This window comes from Ctenopharyngodon idella, chromosome 20 (genome assembly GCF_019924925.1).
Source record: "Ctenopharyngodon idella isolate HZGC_01 chromosome 20, HZGC01, whole genome shotgun sequence".
NCBI lineage: Eukaryota > Metazoa > Chordata > Actinopteri > Cypriniformes > Xenocyprididae > Ctenopharyngodon > Ctenopharyngodon idella.
The window spans coordinates 9,298,093-9,315,569 of NC_067239.1; the positions used below are offsets into that span (position 1 = coordinate 9,298,093).

The following is a 17,477-nucleotide window of genomic DNA, read 5'->3' on the forward strand; positions in this document are numbered from 1 at the left end:
TACTCACCCTCATGTTGTTCCACACCCGTAAGACCTTCGTTCATCTTCGGAACACAAATTAAGATATTTTTGATGAAATTCGATGGCTCGTGAGGCCTGCATTGACAGCAAGTTAATTTAGACTTTCAAATGCCCAAATGTACTAAAAACATATTTAAAACAGTTCATGTGACTACAGTGGTTCAACCTTAATGTTATGAAGTGACGAGAATACTTTTAGTGCGGCAAAAAAACTAAATACGACTTTATTCAACAATATCTTGTGATGGGCGATTTCAAAACACTGCTTCATGAAGTTTCGAATCAAAGTCATGTGAACCATTGAAAGTTCGAAACACTTCGAAACTCGTTTACAGAAATCACATGACTTTGGCAGTTTGAGATCATTTGATACACGCTCCGAACCACTGATTGTCGTCGCTTCATAACATTAAGGTTGAACCACTATAGTCACTTGAACAGTTTTAAATATGTCTTTAGTAGCTTTCTGGGCGTTTGAAAGTCTAAATTAACTTGCTGTCAATGCAGGCCTCACAAACCATCGGATTTTATCAAAAATATCTTAATTTGTGTTCCGAAGATGATCGAAGGTCTTACGAGTGTGGAACGACATGACGGTAAGTAATTAATGACAGAATTTTTATTTTTGGGTGAACTAACCCTTTACACTACTTATTACATTTTAAATAGGGTAACTTGTAATCTGTAACCTATTACATTTCCAAAGTAACCTTCCCAACACTGGTGATGCATTCAGATGTGTACAGGACACTTGAAGCCTGCAAAAGGACATGCTCTGATTCAACGTGCTCTCCTCTGACTATGCCTATGAGTCTTTCTCCAACAATATTTTCCATTCTGTCCAGCGCTCGTGCTGTGTTGTGTAAGAGGAACGCCTCTTAAATTCCCGGTGGTGAGATCAGATTTTTGGTGTAGACAGGAACCACAATATGCAGCCCTGTTATGTAAGAGAGAAGGGTCTTTTTGGGTTTGTTTACATGTTCCTTTCAGCCCAGAAGAGGTTCTTTTGCAGCAGAGGATGACTGAATGTAACAACTTCAGCAAACGTTAGAAATGACGTTTGCCTTTAATGAGCACCAGCCAACAAGGGTGCGGTTGACTCTTCAAACATCCACGTGACACCATCAAAGTTGGGTCAGAAGATGAGTTTTCTTATAGGACCAAAGTATACTTTCCTTGTCCGCGTTTTGCTTAGGCTTGCTGACAGTCTGCTTGATGTAATTTTCATCATCTGATGTTCACGCGCACTGCATGCGTGCAGCTTGATTTCTGTGTCTGCAGCGACCTGTGCACAGCCAGTGCCTGGTATAGCCTTCTGGGGGCCCTAAACAAAACTTTGTGAGGGGGTCCCTTAATCTGTTCTTTCAGAGCAGTTTCACTGTCAACCAACAACAGTGAGTTGAAACAGTAATACAATAAAAAATAAAATTATAAACAATAGGACAAATAGAATAACAAAAGATACAAATTAAATAAATTTAGCCTACTAAGAATAATCACCTACTATTCAGAAATTGAGTAAAGTAATCAAATGTAAAAATAAAACACTGCATAGTCTTCACCATATAAATTAGTCTAAATATACAATGATTCTTATTAAAGTTTGCTAAAGTTATTCATTAAAGAGCAGTAAATGGTTCTCTCATTTAGTTTTCCAACTGTTTATGTTCATTTAAGACATAACTGACTCCGTTTAAGTGAAAACTCGCCAAGATAGACATTTTGACATATTTTTGTATGTATTTGTCAGTTTAATCGCACACCCGAAGCCCAATATAGCCTATGCTTGTCTGTGATTCGCTTCATCTCGGATTGCGCACACAGAAAACCGCCTGGGGAACAGCATCTCGTTCGCAGCTCGATACACTTTTAACTCTTTTTTTTTTTTTAGCATCATGCACATCCGTCAGGACAGTCAAAAGGGAACTGAAAGCAAGATTGTATTTTTATAATCAATCAGCCAAATCAGGGGTTCCCCCTGGTGGTTTGGGAGCCCTACGCAACTTGAGTACTTTGCATAAAGGGAAGACCGGCACTGCACAGACAGCAATGTGTGAGTGATTTGAGGGCTCAAAAATAACAGTACACTAGGTAGTGTGCACTTGCCAAATGCATCCATCTATGCTCATGGTCAGTGGAGTGTACTTTTAAAGGCCCACTGAAGTGTCTTGGAAAGCGCAGCATTATTCAATGTGTTGACGTAATTTCAACTGAAACAGGAAGACAGGGCGGGATATATTGAACAGCCCCGCCCCCTTTTTAAAATAGCCAATAGCGTTTCGTTTATATCATAGCTCGGCCAGAGACACAGAGCTTGGTAAAGCTGTTTCTCCTCCAAATCTCCTCTATATAGCTTTAAAACACAGCATTCTGTGCAGAATTCAAATGGGTCAGATACGTTCTGTGGTCTGCACCGACTCGCGCATATGATCCGCTCTGTGCTCTCGTGTCTCTGGACCGGAGCAGACTGCTCGCGCTGCGGAGGTTCACGTGACACTAAAGTGAAAATTTCATTTGCGTCAGTGGAAAGCATATTTACACTGTCTGAATCGTTCCCTATCCTACTTCAGATTCTAGAGAGCATTTGATTGGACAGAAGATTTGATGAGAAGCTGAAGTGCCTGGTGATGTCATGAAAATCTGTGATCCATTTTAGCGGAAGTGAGAGTAAGTTTGAATTTAAAATGTGAATTTTGTCATTGTTTTGGAACACACCAGCTTATTCATAACCTTAAGTCTAACATATTAATACTAAAAGCTAAACAAATTTGGATTTCAGGGGGACTTTAAAAGGCTTTCACGCTCAAGGTATGAAGAATATTCCAACCCAATTTTTAAGATGCAAAACTGCCAGTGTGAGTTTCAGCCTTGTTCTCATGCATGTTTGACTCAAACTGCCTAAACGAAACTGACATGGATGGGTGGACTGATTTCTCTATGACATTTGAAAAGAAAAGGCACTTTCTTATTGGTCAGTGACCCACTGGCAAGAAATGGCTCAAGAACAGTGTAAGGCCAAAGGAAATTACTCTTTTCTTTGTCAATATGAGAGAGAAATACTTGGCAGGTTGGTCTTTTATCAGTGAAGTGAATGGGCAGTTCAGTTCCTTACCTTGGTGAAATCTGTCATTGGTGTTATTGGTGTCACATTAAACAGTTTTGTATTTCCAAACGTACCAGTGCTTGCACAGCAAAAGAATCAATACATCTCCAAATCATTATAAATCTTTGCAGTGTAAGAGCAACTTGTCAATTACCTCACCTGTCAATTATAAATTGTGCAAAGACATAGGTTTTAAACTTTGTAACTTTACAAGAAAATAAGCGTACAATTGATTTGGGAAATTTGGGAAAGCAGATACACAGAGTTCAGAGAACATGTCCTCTTTTCATGTAATGGCAGATTATGTGAAGCACATACAAAGTTCAGTTAATACAAGACTAAAATAAGAATGCGCACTAATCGCAAAACAGTTGTGGGAGAATAACATTTTGAATAGTGTATTTAGAAATGTGTTTTTTTTGTTTGTTTGTTTTGTTCATGTTTGACCTTTATAAACATGCACCAATACACTGATGTAAATGATGTGTTCTCACGAAATCAGAGACCTCTTTAAAATGTGATCACAATGATCACAAGGAGACACATTTGAGATGCATGTCACTCCCAGGTGTAAACGGCGATGTGTCTCGTCTGATTAATTGTGATTGGATCACCTGAGAGGGATGTTGATACCAGCTGTAAAAAGGACTTAAGGCTTGTACTCTGAAACAAACAATGAAAACAAATCATGTATGTTTTCTTCAAGAGTCTTTGGCAAGGCTATTCCCATCACTTCACTGTATACTATACATTACCTGAAAAATGCCAGTTTGTCATTGTTAACACTAGTATTGAAGTCTAAGCAAAAAGATAAAAACTTTTTTGCTGAAGTTACTGAAGATGCAGTTGGAGCTGTATTGATTTTGTGTGTGCAGCTTCCCTGCAGAGCTTAGGAGTTGTGTGTTTCAGTGTGTTTAAGGTGTAGGACTGCTGTGTTTACTCGGGCTTAGCTGTAACCACAGCATCCTGCCCATTAGTGGGTAGCAACTGTGTGTTTGTGTGGTTTGCTGGTGGGAATCAGGTGCTAAAACATGGCAGTGGCCAAATGTTAGTCCTCCAGAGAAAAGCATACAGACCCAATGAATACAGCCTCGCAGTGTAAAATTGTAATGTAAAAACATTAGAATACTCAAAAAAAAAAAAAAAAAAAAAAAAAACAACAAAGAACAAACCCGCTGTCTCATTGCTTCTGCTAACTTTGCCATTTTTTAATGTATGCATCTTTTGAGACTCGGAAAAGTCTCCAAGTCTCTAACTTTTGAAAAAAGAAGTGCACTTAACTGTATTTAAATGTGCACTTTTAATGTATTTCAAATCTTACAAGCATAAAAAAAAAAAAAAAAAAAGTCTGACCCCTGGTCAGACTTGCGGTCGGGCTGCACGTCCGGGACGACAGTCAGCTCTGTCCTCTCTTCCTCGGGCTCTGGCTGACACGTCGTGGCGGGTGCTGGCTCACCGTCTGCGGGGGGCAAACACACGAGTTCTCCGCGGTCGTGGGTGTTGCTACGGGCTCTGGATCTGGCTGTGCTCCAGATCGGGGCGCGACGCTCTCCAGATACCGAATGACAGCTTCTCTCCAGTTCAGTCCGGTGGTGTCTGGGAGGTCGAGGGGCTGGTGGAAAGTAACCCCGATCCGGAACAAGGCCTTGAGGGTCTCGTCATCCAGGGTGCTGGTGACGGCCAAAAAAAATAAAGTCCTGAACAAAAGAAACAAGGTCTGGGCTCTCCTGAGCCCTGACGAGCATTATAGCCCTCTCGTCCATTTCGGGCGGTCCGTTATTCTGTCAGGCTGTGTTCTCAAAGGAAGACGTAGAAGAACAGGGTAATGTCAAAAAATCCAAGTTTAATCCAAACAGGCACAGGCAGATACAACACAACATAGTAAGACGGATAATGGACAAGGGACAGAACTGAAACTGGAACTTATATACACACACAGGGAAATTAACTGATAACGTGCAGCTGTGAAGATGATTAGTCAAGTCAAGTCACCTTTATTTATATAGCGCTTTTTACAGTGTAGATTGTGTCAAAGCAGCTTTACATTGATAACTGGTATATTATTTGGCTGCACAGCAGCTCTTAAAAGAATAGTGTCAATGCAGGCAGATCAAAGCACTGTTGAATATCAATATATTAGTGTCCATAGAAACAAATGAATATGCGCAGGTGAGAAGCAGGAGGGATGCTGGGAAATGGAGTGCTAGTGCTGGTGACCGTGACAAGTATACTTTAAGAGAGTCTACTTTCATGACTATTTTAAGTACACTTTTAAAAATTTAACTTTCTAAAGTCAATTAAGTTTTACTTTAAAGTACATTTTAAATCATTATGTTTTAATAATCTTTTGCTGTGCTTTAAAGTACACTTAATTTTGATAAATATTTTAACATAAGTTATTTAATATTTTATTTAAAGTTAATATATTTTAAATGTCTAAACTGCACTATAATTATAAATATATTTTAATACATGACATATTGAAAATTAGTCATGTTTCAATAGAAATTACATTAAAGTATATTTTAGTTTACCATAAATGCTTGTCAGTACAAAAATATGGACAAACCGAACCGTTGGTTTAAATTTTTAAATTACATTTTTAAACCCAACAGTTGGGTTTGTCCATATTTTACCCAAACCTTGTATTTTCAAAGACAATAAAATAATTATGAAATTACTTATTAAGCACTACTTAAGTGGGTGAAAAAAGCACTTTAAAGTTCAGATAATTCCATTTATTATAAATGTAAACTAAATTTATAATAGGTTTTCATTTAATTGCATTTAACATGCATTATTAAGTTCACACTTAAAGAGGACCTATTATGCCCCTTTTCACAAGATGTAATATAAATCTCTGGTGTCCCCAGAATGTGTCTGTGAAGTTTCAGCTTAAAATACCCCACAGATCATTTATTATAGTTTGTCAAATTTGCCCCATATTTGGGTATGAGCAAAACATGCCGATTTTGTATGTGTGTCCCTTTAAATGCAAATGAGCTGCTGCTCCCGGCCCCCTTTCCAAAAGAGGGTGGAGCTTTAACAGCTCGCGCTTCGGTTGCTCAACAACAACAAAGCTGGAGAATCTCACGCAGCCAAAATGACGATTGTCAGTAACGTTGTTCAGCCTTACATTGTTCAAACTGGAGTCGGACACTGATGGAGAGACTCAGGAAGAAGTTACAACTTTTAGTATGCATCTAGACATTTCTGAATGGTTAGTGGATAAATTTTGCTGTGGAGTTGATTCAACTCATCGACTAGCATGTGCCATCATGTTAATCTTTTGTGCAAATCCAGCGTTGAATTGACCCTCGTTTGTGAAGCAGTCCGGCGTAAAATGACGGCATGGTAACAACACTCTACTACAACAACTCTTCCTCTTCTCTAAAGCAGCCCAACATGGCCTCACCCCCTTTGTTGCTTGTTCCCGGGGGAGGGTTTATGTAAATTTTGGGGGTTTGTGATGTCACCAACCTGGGAAGAAGCTCGTTGTAGTCCCTACCCACCGTTTGTTGTAGTCCTTAAAAGTAATTTCTATAAAAGAAAATATCTCCCTTTGCATTGAACTTTGAGCATCGTAACTTTGCAGATGTTGTTTATGCTCAAACAGCAACACGCTAACTAAAGTTAAAAAAGTGAAATCAAGGACCCCTTTAAGTATATTCTTTTCAAGTATATTATTTCTGTAATTTATGATGCTGAATTGAAACATATTATCGAAATATAATATGGACGGTTTTGGAGATTTCAGTCTTTCTGAAAGATTTCAGTCTTTCTGCAAGTAGGAGCTGCCAGGGAGTGATACAATATGGTGCCGTTTGGACTCACTTGCTTCAAAAGGACTCTAAGGATACCCACAGAAGTCAAGCAGGTCATGCAATTCGAAAAAGATAAAGCAAAACCATATACATTCAGTTTGGTTGGTTTTAAGGGATGATTGCACATTACAAAGCAAAAGAACAGTGGAAGCAGATGGAAGAACACTCCCATTCCAGCGCTGACCCTATGTAAGGCTCTGCCTTTCTGCCCACAAGCGCACTATAAGAGTCTGTCTCAGGAACAGGGAGGAAACAGATCCAGCCACGCTTCCTGTGTCCTAGTGCTGTTCCCTCCAGACCTGTTTAATCCAGTCATCCCTGCATTTTCCCATGAGAAATGGCCCAGTGCACACAGACCTTGCCCTCGGTCCATATCTACCCCCCTTTCAGCACAGTTTTCCTGTGAGCTATACCTCACAGTGGCCTGCAGTGCTTTCCTTCCGTTCTGGATTGTTCTGTGACGCACACAACTGCTTTCCTGTCAGGAAAAGGCATGCAACACACCCTCTATCACTTAATCCTTTTTATTTAATTTCGATTGTAGCCTCTAAAGTATTTATCAAAATAATTAAAGAAATGGTGTGGCGTTTAGTCCTTGTCTGTTAGCTTTGAGAACATTTATATGCTAGAGTACACTTAAAATTAGACAACAATAACTTTTTGCACTTTTATGCAGTCTTTTCCTTTCCCTTCCAGGAAATCAGAGCAAAAATAGTGATGACTTTTGCACTCATGATTGCATCCATTTTTAAAAAAAAATTTTTTGTCCAATCAGGTGCTCTCTATAATTAGAATGTCCCTCCACCTAATGCCACCTGCTGTGACTAGCAATAGCAGGGTTCATGAATGTGATGTTAACTAAATGCACGCAATACATCCACAAAGGACAACACGAGACACTGAACAAGGGAAACACAAGGACTTACTGTAAATACAGACAGGGATTAAGGGCACACAAGCTTAAACACCTGGGAACAATTAATGAAACTAATCAACAACGAAAACTATCAGATAAACAGGAGACAAAACAGAAACACAAAACAAGAGTCCCAAGCAGGGTTTGTGACACATGATGGCAAGTTTTGCAAGGCCAAGCACCATTCACATTGTGTTCTTAAAATGTAAATTATTTAGTGAACATTTAACTTCATAGCTAAACAAAGATTTACCAGCCTGACATTAGCAAAATCTCTCATGGAAACTGCCAGCATCGCTTTTGCACAGTATTCTCACAAATTGCTTTTGAATGGGCCGCTGTCTAGCGCCAATATACACAGTTTACTGGAAATTGGCAGTTTGATGCACTGTTACAGAGTATATTCAGTTAGTATTGATGGTGGTGCTGTGTTACGTAAATGCTATGTCTGATAGCACACAGACCTTGGTCCATCACATTTTATCATCAGTTATTGTTGACATAACAGCAGCCAAATCAAACTGAAAAGCGATTTCCTGTATTGCCTAGTATTGAATTATGCTATGAGTTCCCTTGTGAAAAAGAAGTACACTTTAGCATTTTTTAAAAAAGAGTAGCCTACTTATTACGGAAATTATATACTTTATAATACCTTATAAAATACAATATATTTAAGTGCAAAATGAATATAATGTTTTCGGACACTTAATTGCATGTTATTTACAATTCAATTAAAATGTAGTATACTTTAAATGTATATTAAATGCAATTAGTTGAACTTAAGAGTGTTTTTTTGACAAGTAGGACTTACGTACATCTTTATATGTAAATTCATAATGTATGTTCATATGTTTTCAACATTTACTAATTCATTATTAAAATCAAAAGTTGTATTTGTTAACATTAGTTAATGGAGTGTGAACTAACATGAACAAACAATGAACGACTGTATTTTTTTTAACTAACAATAACAAAGATTAATAAATACTGTAACAAATATATTGCTCATTGTTAGTTCATGTTAGTTAATACATTAACTAATGTTAACAAATAAGACCTAATAACTTTAAATGTTATACTGAATGACACACTACAGTTAAAATTATAATCAAGTACTTTACGTGCTTTAGTATGTTAGTCAACACATCAAAATAAGTGTACTTCTTTAAAGCATGACAAAAATGTATTAAAACTTAATGATTTAAAATATACTTTAACCCTCTGGCCCTCTTCGCTTAGGAGTCACACTTCGCCTTCTTTACGGTCAAAAGTGAACGAAGCCTTGAAATGTAACTTTTTTGTTTTTCAGGAAAACCAATGTAATATATTTTTGTTCAATAATATTTTTTGATTATTATATAAAATTTTGAGGGTATTTTATGAAACTGTGCAACATTTATACAATTTTTATTAGCTATTTTTTCCCCATTGAAAATAACACAATTTTTTTCTAATATATTTTTTAATTATTTTTCAATTAAAGCAGTATTCCATGTTAAAACAGAGACAAGGCATTTAAAATCCATTCATTTGAAGGTAGATTAGTGACGTCTGGTGGGGGTAAAAAAAAGAAAAACTTATGTAATGCCATGGTGTAACCACTAGATTCCTATATAGTTCTATATAAAGTGGCTTATAAACTCTCTAGTGGTTTTTAGACACAAATACTATTTTTTTTTTTTGTGTCGCTTTTTGCATTAATTTTACTACAGTCAAACCTGAACACAGAGGCAGGTATTTTGTTACACATAACATCAAAATACAATAAAAAAATATAACAAAAATGAACAGGTGTGTTTTATAACAGCTTAATAAATCTGGGTCTGATCTGATTTCAACCTCTTATTTGAGTTTTGGCTCAATTTTACCATATTGTTACAGCCACACCGGTTCATTTGTGTGTGTATAATGGTGTGTTGTGTGTGTGTTTGTCTGTGAATGTGCGTAAGTGAGTGTGTGTTTGAGTGGGTGTTTCTGTTTTGTACTCTCTATTTTTGAGTGTAACCTCTTTCTTGCTGTTTATTTTTTTTTTTACTGCTTTGTGGCTGAATTATTGATTTTATTTCACACATTTGTATAAACTTGCTCTGTTTTATAGTCGTGCTAGTTCATTTATTTTTTTTTTCTGCACAGTGGCTGATTTGTAGTTTGTACCAACAAAAGATTCTCTGAGTTTTCGTATTTTTTCGTATTTCCCATTCATTTCCTATGTCGGTCATTTTTAACCGCAAAGGAAGTAAGTGTGACTATTTTTTTTTTTTTGACCCTTTAATCATGTCCTTGATTTTTTTTGTGTTCATATTGCTAATGCGACAAAAGTCACCAAGTGTCATCTCATTCTGATGAAGCTACGATTTTTAACATTTCAAAATATAAAATTTTTCGGTCAAAAATGACAGAAGAGAGCCAGAGGAGTCTTAGTTTGACATTACACGGTTCACTTTTTAAAAGTGTACTTAAGTGTGTAATGGAACAGTCATGAAAGTGTACTCTCTTAAAAGTACACTTAAGTGGCCTTTTATTGCATTAATATTATATCTATCTGCAAATACATTTTTTAAATAAATATACTTTTAATATTTAAAGTACAGTATAAGTGCACATTCAGTAAAATTAAGCACAATTCTTTGTCACAACAGTTCCGCTGCCATGAGCCAGGAATTACCCCTATGTTCCAGAAAATCATCTTGGAATCAAACAAAGTGTGTGGCAACTCCACACTTCCTGTCTGTTCCTTTGATTCAACCCATTACTTTTATCAAGCGATCACACCCTAACACCTGGAACCAACAATGGTCTCTCTCTCTCCCTCTCCCTTTTCTCTGTGCTCTGTGTTGTCTTTGGTGTGGTAGTTTGTCTTAAACGTGGTGTGCTGGTAGTTATGGCATGCTGGGTCAAACAAGAGGCCCAGTCATGATGGTCTTCCAGGCGGCCAGCTGCCTCTACCACCCAAAACCACCCCTCCCAAAACCGCTTAGAGTTGTCCTTTATAAAAATACATACTTTTATAATGCCTTCATTCTTAGAGCCAGGCAGACATAATCACTGTTTGCTGGGTGTAATGTGTGTGTAGATGTGCATGTGTTTTATATCAGGCTGCAGAACCGTGATTGCTTATTGGTTTGGAGCAGCAAGACTGCATTCACTGTGTGTCTTATGTGTAGGTGCACCTGGAAACCTTTAAAATGAAAACAATAAATCAATAAAACTGTCCTGCTTTAACTTGTAAGTAAACTTTAATAGTTCCTGAATTAGATGTGAGCAGACCTTGCCCGTGCAAATCTCAAGGGTGTTCTGGATGTTTGCTTGCTGGCAAAGTCAAAGAACCTACCCCAAGTCTCTATGATATTGTAGATATGGCTTATGTCCCTCTTTCAATGTAGGTCTAAGGGATTTGTTTACCTTTTTTATTGTACACCAGGTAAAAATCATAAGTTGGATCATTAAGTTGGAAAAATTAATAGCAAAAAAGTCACATGATTTGAGGTGTCATTAATATCCATAGGGCAACTACGAATGAGAAGTCGCAGACATATGCCTGCCTTTTTATTCACGAAAGGTCTGTTACGCTCAGTGTCAAGAGCAGATGGAAAATACCTAAACATAACAAAACACACACATGCATCCTTCAAAAAGTGCCTTTGACTTATCACATAGCGGCTCTTGGCTCAGCCTGTTGAATTCTAGTAAAGTTTGGCACTGCACAGTCTTGTGCTTCTTTTTGGAATGAGTGAATTGCACGGGTCGAGGGTGACTGATCTTACTCCTTAGGGCAGCAGATGGCCAGTGAGATGCACAAAGAAGCTCACAATGTGAGCGACTGCCATTCAGATCATCTTTTCTGAATGGGACAGGACACACATCCCACAATACCCTGGTTCAGCCCTCTGCAGCCCGGCGTCTGGAACCGACAAAGCACATTGGCTGCTTCTGTGTTCTGTGTCTTAAAAAGCCGCAGTGTTCGAAGCATAACATCACACCGCCTGCTGGTACTTATCATAATGAAGCAGCCGTCCGCCTCCCTGCTGCATCTCAAGCGCACTGTTCCTTGCTTCATTGAAGCTTGGTCGTGTGAAAGAAGATGGTGTTAGTGGCATTCAGTGCTCACTCCAGGGTTAGAGGTCATGGTTAGGGTGGTGTGTTTATAGTCCCTCCCCCAAACCCCCATATCCATATCCTCTCGAGCTGCTCTGGTACCCGAAAGTCCCTTCTCACCCTTAACCCCTCGATAACGTTCACAGGATATGAGAATTCCCAAGCAGCCAGGAGCACTTCATCCTGCCACTAATAAAATGCTCAGTATGGACCTTTTCCAAATCCTCTTTTGGCTTTAAGGCAAAACAATGCCACCATAAGCATATTCTGTCCAAACATGTTGCTTGGAGGGATTGAGTTACTCAACCATTATGGTTCAGACAAAAAAATAAAGAAAATTGTGAGGAATTTCCTAGCCTGAAAATAAACAGTGAGGTTGTATGAAGTCTGCCCTTGTAAAAGCTTGCAGCGCTACGTCATGGAATGTGGCAGCAGGACAGAAGCATGAGGTCTGTTTAGATTTGGGGATGGGGGTTGGAGTGGGGCTTCCCACTGCAGACTGCACACATAAGAGCCGACTGTGTGTTACTGACACATGCCCCTCCCTTCCTCTGTTTCTCCACAGATGAGCGATGGAGAGAGAGGGGAACAGCTGTGGTAGAGAGACAGTGAAGGGAGGAGGATCTCAGTGAGACTCAGATGCTGCACCAGGCAGGAGCAGAGAGAAGTCAACCGTAGAGAACATTAGGAAAAGAGGATGACCACTGCAAAGGAATACGTCTAAAAGAAATATGAAGGAATATCTTTGTGTGCTTTGACAAGTGGCATTATAACAGGTAAAAGAAACTCTATTACTATACAATACTGTTGTTTTAAATGTGTGTGTGTTTGTGTGTAGATGGATGGTTAGGTGGATAGTTGGATGGCTAGACAAATGTAGTCAGATTACACAGATGTATAAATATATGGAGTTAGGTAGGAAGATGGATGGATAGGATACTTAACTGTGAACTTGATGTTTTGTTACCATTTTCCTCACAGATCAGAATGGGAAATACAGATAGTCAGTACAGCAGTTTCATCATCCCTGGTAAGGGAAAATCTAGCTCCCTGAAGCTTCACACCTCTAAAGAGGAGGTACTGTCCCCGCACTCTTGGTGGAGGAACTCTGAGAGCACATCTGGATACAAGGCCAAAAATGGTTTTTCACCACACAAGAACAGCCAACCTTACATCTCCCGCCATTATGACTGCATTAAGGGGAGATCTAGTGATAAAATATGTGCAGAGAACCACCAAGACGTTTTATTCCAGGGAAATGGTTTCTTTGTAGGCTGCAGACAACAGACTGGAGGCCTCCAGGCTCCTATGAGGAGCCCCAATTCTGAGCTTAAAGATAGTAAGAGCAGTCCCAAAGTTCTTTTTCGTGAGGGTGGAAGTCTGAGGGTAGAGTTTACTAATGCACGGAGGGAGCCGGATGTTGACCTGTCACTGGGCAGTTGTCTCAGTGGACCTGTTGATGCTACCCAAAGGGCCAGTAATGGGAGCTCTCTTAGTTCTGAGGGCTCATGGTATGACTCACCCTGGGGGAATGGGACAGATCTGTGTGACAACGTCTTCACCACCAGCCAGCCTTCAGACAACAGTAGTGGATATACCACACTCTCATCCACACGTACAGTGGACCTTGGATGTATTAGTGGTTACACTACAGAGCAGTCTGAGAACCATATGGGTAGCCTCACCTGCCAAACTACAGCTCATGGCAGTCAGTACACAAGCAGTGATTCCTATAGTAATGGGTACAATACCAACCACGCTGAGGGGGACAGTGGTATTGGAGACTCTGTGCTCCTTCATTTGGAACATAATGGATTATCTGACCTATACACAAATCCCAACATGACTGTGCCATTCCCTACCTGTGGGCATCCTAGCGGCAGATCAACTAGAGGACACTCCTCACCTCCAAACCTCACTGACCTCCTCCCTGGATGCGAACTCCCAAGACGAGAGTCAGGAAACCCAGCATTACACCTCACATACCCTACCATGCAGAAAAGCAGTTCCTGATGGGAACACGCGGAAGGACTCGCTCAAGAGTCGCATCCGCCGCCTCAGCGATTGGACGGGAAGTCTAAGTAGGAAGAAGCGGAGGCTGCAGGTGAGAAAATTACTTTTTTGGTGTATTGGGCATTAGCGTATGTCTGTCAGCATAGCAGACTTTCCTGTTTGACTCCAAAATAATCATGCTGATGTTATCATATTAAAATTCCATCTCCTATTCAGTGTTTTGGGTGTTCTAGTTGAAGCTGACATTTTTCAATGCTGTAAAACGTTCTTAGATAACAGGCCTCTCTGAAACAATTAATTACAGATGTTTTGAAAGGGTGTTGAACTGACCATAATTTGCAGAGTTGTTAAGAGTAAAGACAGAGGAAGGGTTTGAAAGCTTCACAACATTGTGTCAGTCTTGTAACACAAGTACGTTAAGTACCTTTTGTCATCCTCTTTTCACTTCATGTACCTCAGGAACCTCAGGAACAAAGTACTGTGGACTTTACAGAGGTTTTTAACTGTGGAGCTGGGGGCACGCTGGAGGAATCCAGACCATTTTGGAATCCCATGTCCTCCCAGACAAAGTTGGACTGCTCTGGGTCCTTAACGGGCCCATTTGGGCATCAGAACCAGGGTGCAGCCCTGAGGCAGAACATCTACGAGAACTTTATGCAGGGCCTGGAGACTGGCAGTAGCAGTGGAACTGCTGATGGACCCCAGGTCTGGGAATGTGAAGGGGAGAGCAGCAGTGGCTCAATGGGCTCCTTGGAGCAAATGGACTTCCTGTTTGAGAAGGAGCAAGGTGTTGTGCGGAGGGCTGGTTGGCTGGCTTTTAAGCCCCTCATTACCCTTCACAAGGACCGCAAACTGGAGCTGGTAGCAAGACGCAAATGGAGGCAGTATTGGGTCACGCTCAAAGGTAAGATGGTAGTCTTGAGAACAAGCGGACAGTAAATGCAGACACTGCTGAAAAATCCAGTATTGCTGGTCACCAGCATAAGATGCTGGTTGCTGGTCTGTTGGTCCTCAGTGTGGAAAGCGAGAGTGCTGGTGGACCAGCTACACCAGTTCAGTTTTGCTTGAGAACAGCATGATTATGCTGGTCCACCAGCTAGACCAGCACTAACCAGCATAAATCAGCCTGGACCAAAATGGAACTCATGCTGGTTTATGCTGGATTTCTCAGCAGGAGATTCATACCAATGCTGAATTTCCGGCAAGTAAAACATGCATGGCCAGTTCAAATTAAAATTGTAATAACTTTCAGGCCTCAGTCTTAAAAATGTACTTGTAATGTCCTCTTTATAGAAGCTCTATCTCAGATTGTTTTCCTGTCTCCTGTAGGCTGTACACTTTTGTTGGGTGAATCCAATGGAAAGACCTCCCCAGAGCAGGAATGCACACCACATTATGCAGTGCTTGCTGAGGACAGTATTGTGCAGGCAGTTCCTGAGCATCCCAAGAAAGAGAATGTCTTCTGCCTCAGCAATGCCTATGGAGACGTCTATCTTTTTCAGGTATGTCACCTTTATCATATAATACGTTATACAGTACACCATTTCCACATTGTTGACTCTCACCTCTTGCCTCTTACCTGCAGGCTGCAAACCAAACAGACCTGGAGAATTGGGTGACAGCCATTCATTCTGCCAGTGCATCAAATTTAGCTAAGCGTCAGGGGAAGGAAGACACTCTACGTTTGCTAAAGAGTCAAAGCAGAGCTCTCCTGCAGAAGATCGACATGGATGGCAAAATGAAGAAGATGGCAGAGCTGCAGCTGTCCGTCATCAGTGACCAGAAGAACAGGAAGGCTATTGAGAGCCAGGTAAGGAACAAAACGGATGTGAGTGTGTGGATGTTTATGCATATGTGTGTGGTTTGTTTTAAAAGATTAAAGGCCAAACCAAGTAGTTCAGAAGAGTGGTTTGCTAAATTGGCCAATTAGGTCATTGATGTCTGTGTTTGAATTAAAACCACACCACAGTGTATATCTGAGTATACGGTACATGCATTCAAACCTGAAACCCCCACTCATGTCCTACTGTAATTCACATTTACTAGATTTTTACGTTTTCTAAAGAAAATATAAGTGGTGCTTACCCATACAAAAGTCACCGCCAAGGTGCTATGGGTATTGTGGTTTGTTGTCAGAGTATTACTTTGCTAAGATATTCCAAGTGATTCCTATTGCTAGATGGTTGCTAGGATGTTCTGGGTGTTGCTAGGGCTTTTTTGTGGTAAGTTTTTGTGTTCTGGGAGGTTGGGAGATTGCTTTCTGGCACAAGTCAAAAGAGCCCAGGCCAGGTCTCTGTGATATTCTGATCCCCACATATAGTTGAGGTCTAAACCTTTCATCCAATAAGAAAACATGTGCATAAACTAAGATGGAAACAGATTTATCGAATAAATTCCAAAAACTTTGGATGGAAACATAGCTTATGACTCTATAATATTTAAAATGTCTACAGCTTTCTCAAATGTATTTCAGTCACATTTCTCTCTCTCCTTCATCTCTGACCCACAGATCCTGCAATGGGAACAGAACCTAGAGAAGTTTAACCTAGAGCTGTTCCGCATGCGCTGTTACCTGGCTAGCCTGCAGGGCACAGAGCTGCCCAATCCAAAAAGCCTGCTAGCCACTGCTGGACGCCCATCTAAAACGATGCTAAGTCGTCTGGGAATTTTCTCTGTCTCATCCTTTCATGCGCTGGTGAGGATCCGTCACATGCTCTGAGGGTATTTTGTACCAAAAAAGATCTCATTAAAACAATCTACCTTTGAGACGCGCCACAAAAATTAAATTAAGATGATGGAGCATTAAGATTCTGAGAAATGTTTTAAATGAGCTTGTGTTTGTGCAGATATGCACTCGTGATGAGGCCACCCTGAAGAGACGATCTCGCTCTCATCCTCGAGGTATGCGGAACAAACGAGGACTACTGTTTTCTTCACAGAAGGGATTGGACAGTTTGACCAAACGCAACTGTGAAAAGAGACAGTCCCTGTCCCAGGTAAGACTGAAGTTAGTGCAAGAAGCACACTTTTCCCACAACTACAAAGATATAAACTAATTTGAAAACTGTATACAGAGAAAGTAAATCTTTCCTTTGTTTAATATTGTATAACACTGAACAATACAATTTTTTATCTTGTCACTTGAATAAACTATTGCTGCCAAAATAGGAGTATAGATTCTTTTTTGAAAGGGCCCAAGTGTGTCTGCTTCTCTTTACAAGTCTTTAACCAGATTGTAAAGAGAAAAAATAGGGTATTTTTTTTTTACGAGTGTGACCACAATAAAATTATTAAAATTATTATCACCACCAACTGAAAAAATCATGGAAATTCTTTGGTTTTGAAAACCTGTATTTTGAGACCCGCCAAACCCTAACAATTAAGAAAACAATTAGGATAAATAAAAATAAAAGGAGCAGTTTTCCTTAATTTGTCCCCTAATTGAAATTAATCAGTATGTTCTTAAAGAAGTGTGATTTTTGGATTAGGAGTCTTACTCTGAGGT

General features: G+C 39.8%; 2 protein-coding genes across 2 annotated transcripts in view; both read left to right on the forward strand.

The window, feature by feature from the left end:
- LOC127502615 (rho guanine nucleotide exchange factor TIAM2-like) overlaps nucleotides 1-13,972 on the forward strand; it is a 28,320-nt gene extending 14,348 nt beyond the window's left edge. The window contains exons 2-3 of the mRNA XM_051875642.1: nucleotides 12,525-12,735; nucleotides 12,941-13,972. Coding sequence (XP_051731602.1) covers nucleotides 12,947-13,972 — 1,026 coding nt within the window. The 5' untranslated portion in view covers nucleotides 12,525-12,735; nucleotides 12,941-12,946. The remainder of the gene's footprint in view (nucleotides 1-12,524; nucleotides 12,736-12,940) is intronic.
- Nucleotides 13,620-17,477, forward strand: part of LOC127502558 (rho guanine nucleotide exchange factor TIAM2-like) — a 30,009-nt gene continuing 26,151 nt past the window's right edge. Inside the window, exons 1-6 of the mRNA XM_051875538.1 lie at nucleotides 13,620-14,063; nucleotides 14,432-14,876; nucleotides 15,302-15,474; nucleotides 15,558-15,782; nucleotides 16,482-16,667; nucleotides 16,819-16,968. Of these exons, the coding sequence (XP_051731498.1) occupies nucleotides 14,525-14,876; nucleotides 15,302-15,474; nucleotides 15,558-15,782; nucleotides 16,482-16,667; nucleotides 16,819-16,968 (1,086 nt within the window). The 5' untranslated portion in view covers nucleotides 13,620-14,063; nucleotides 14,432-14,524. The remainder of the gene's footprint in view (nucleotides 14,064-14,431; nucleotides 14,877-15,301; nucleotides 15,475-15,557; nucleotides 15,783-16,481; nucleotides 16,668-16,818; nucleotides 16,969-17,477) is intronic.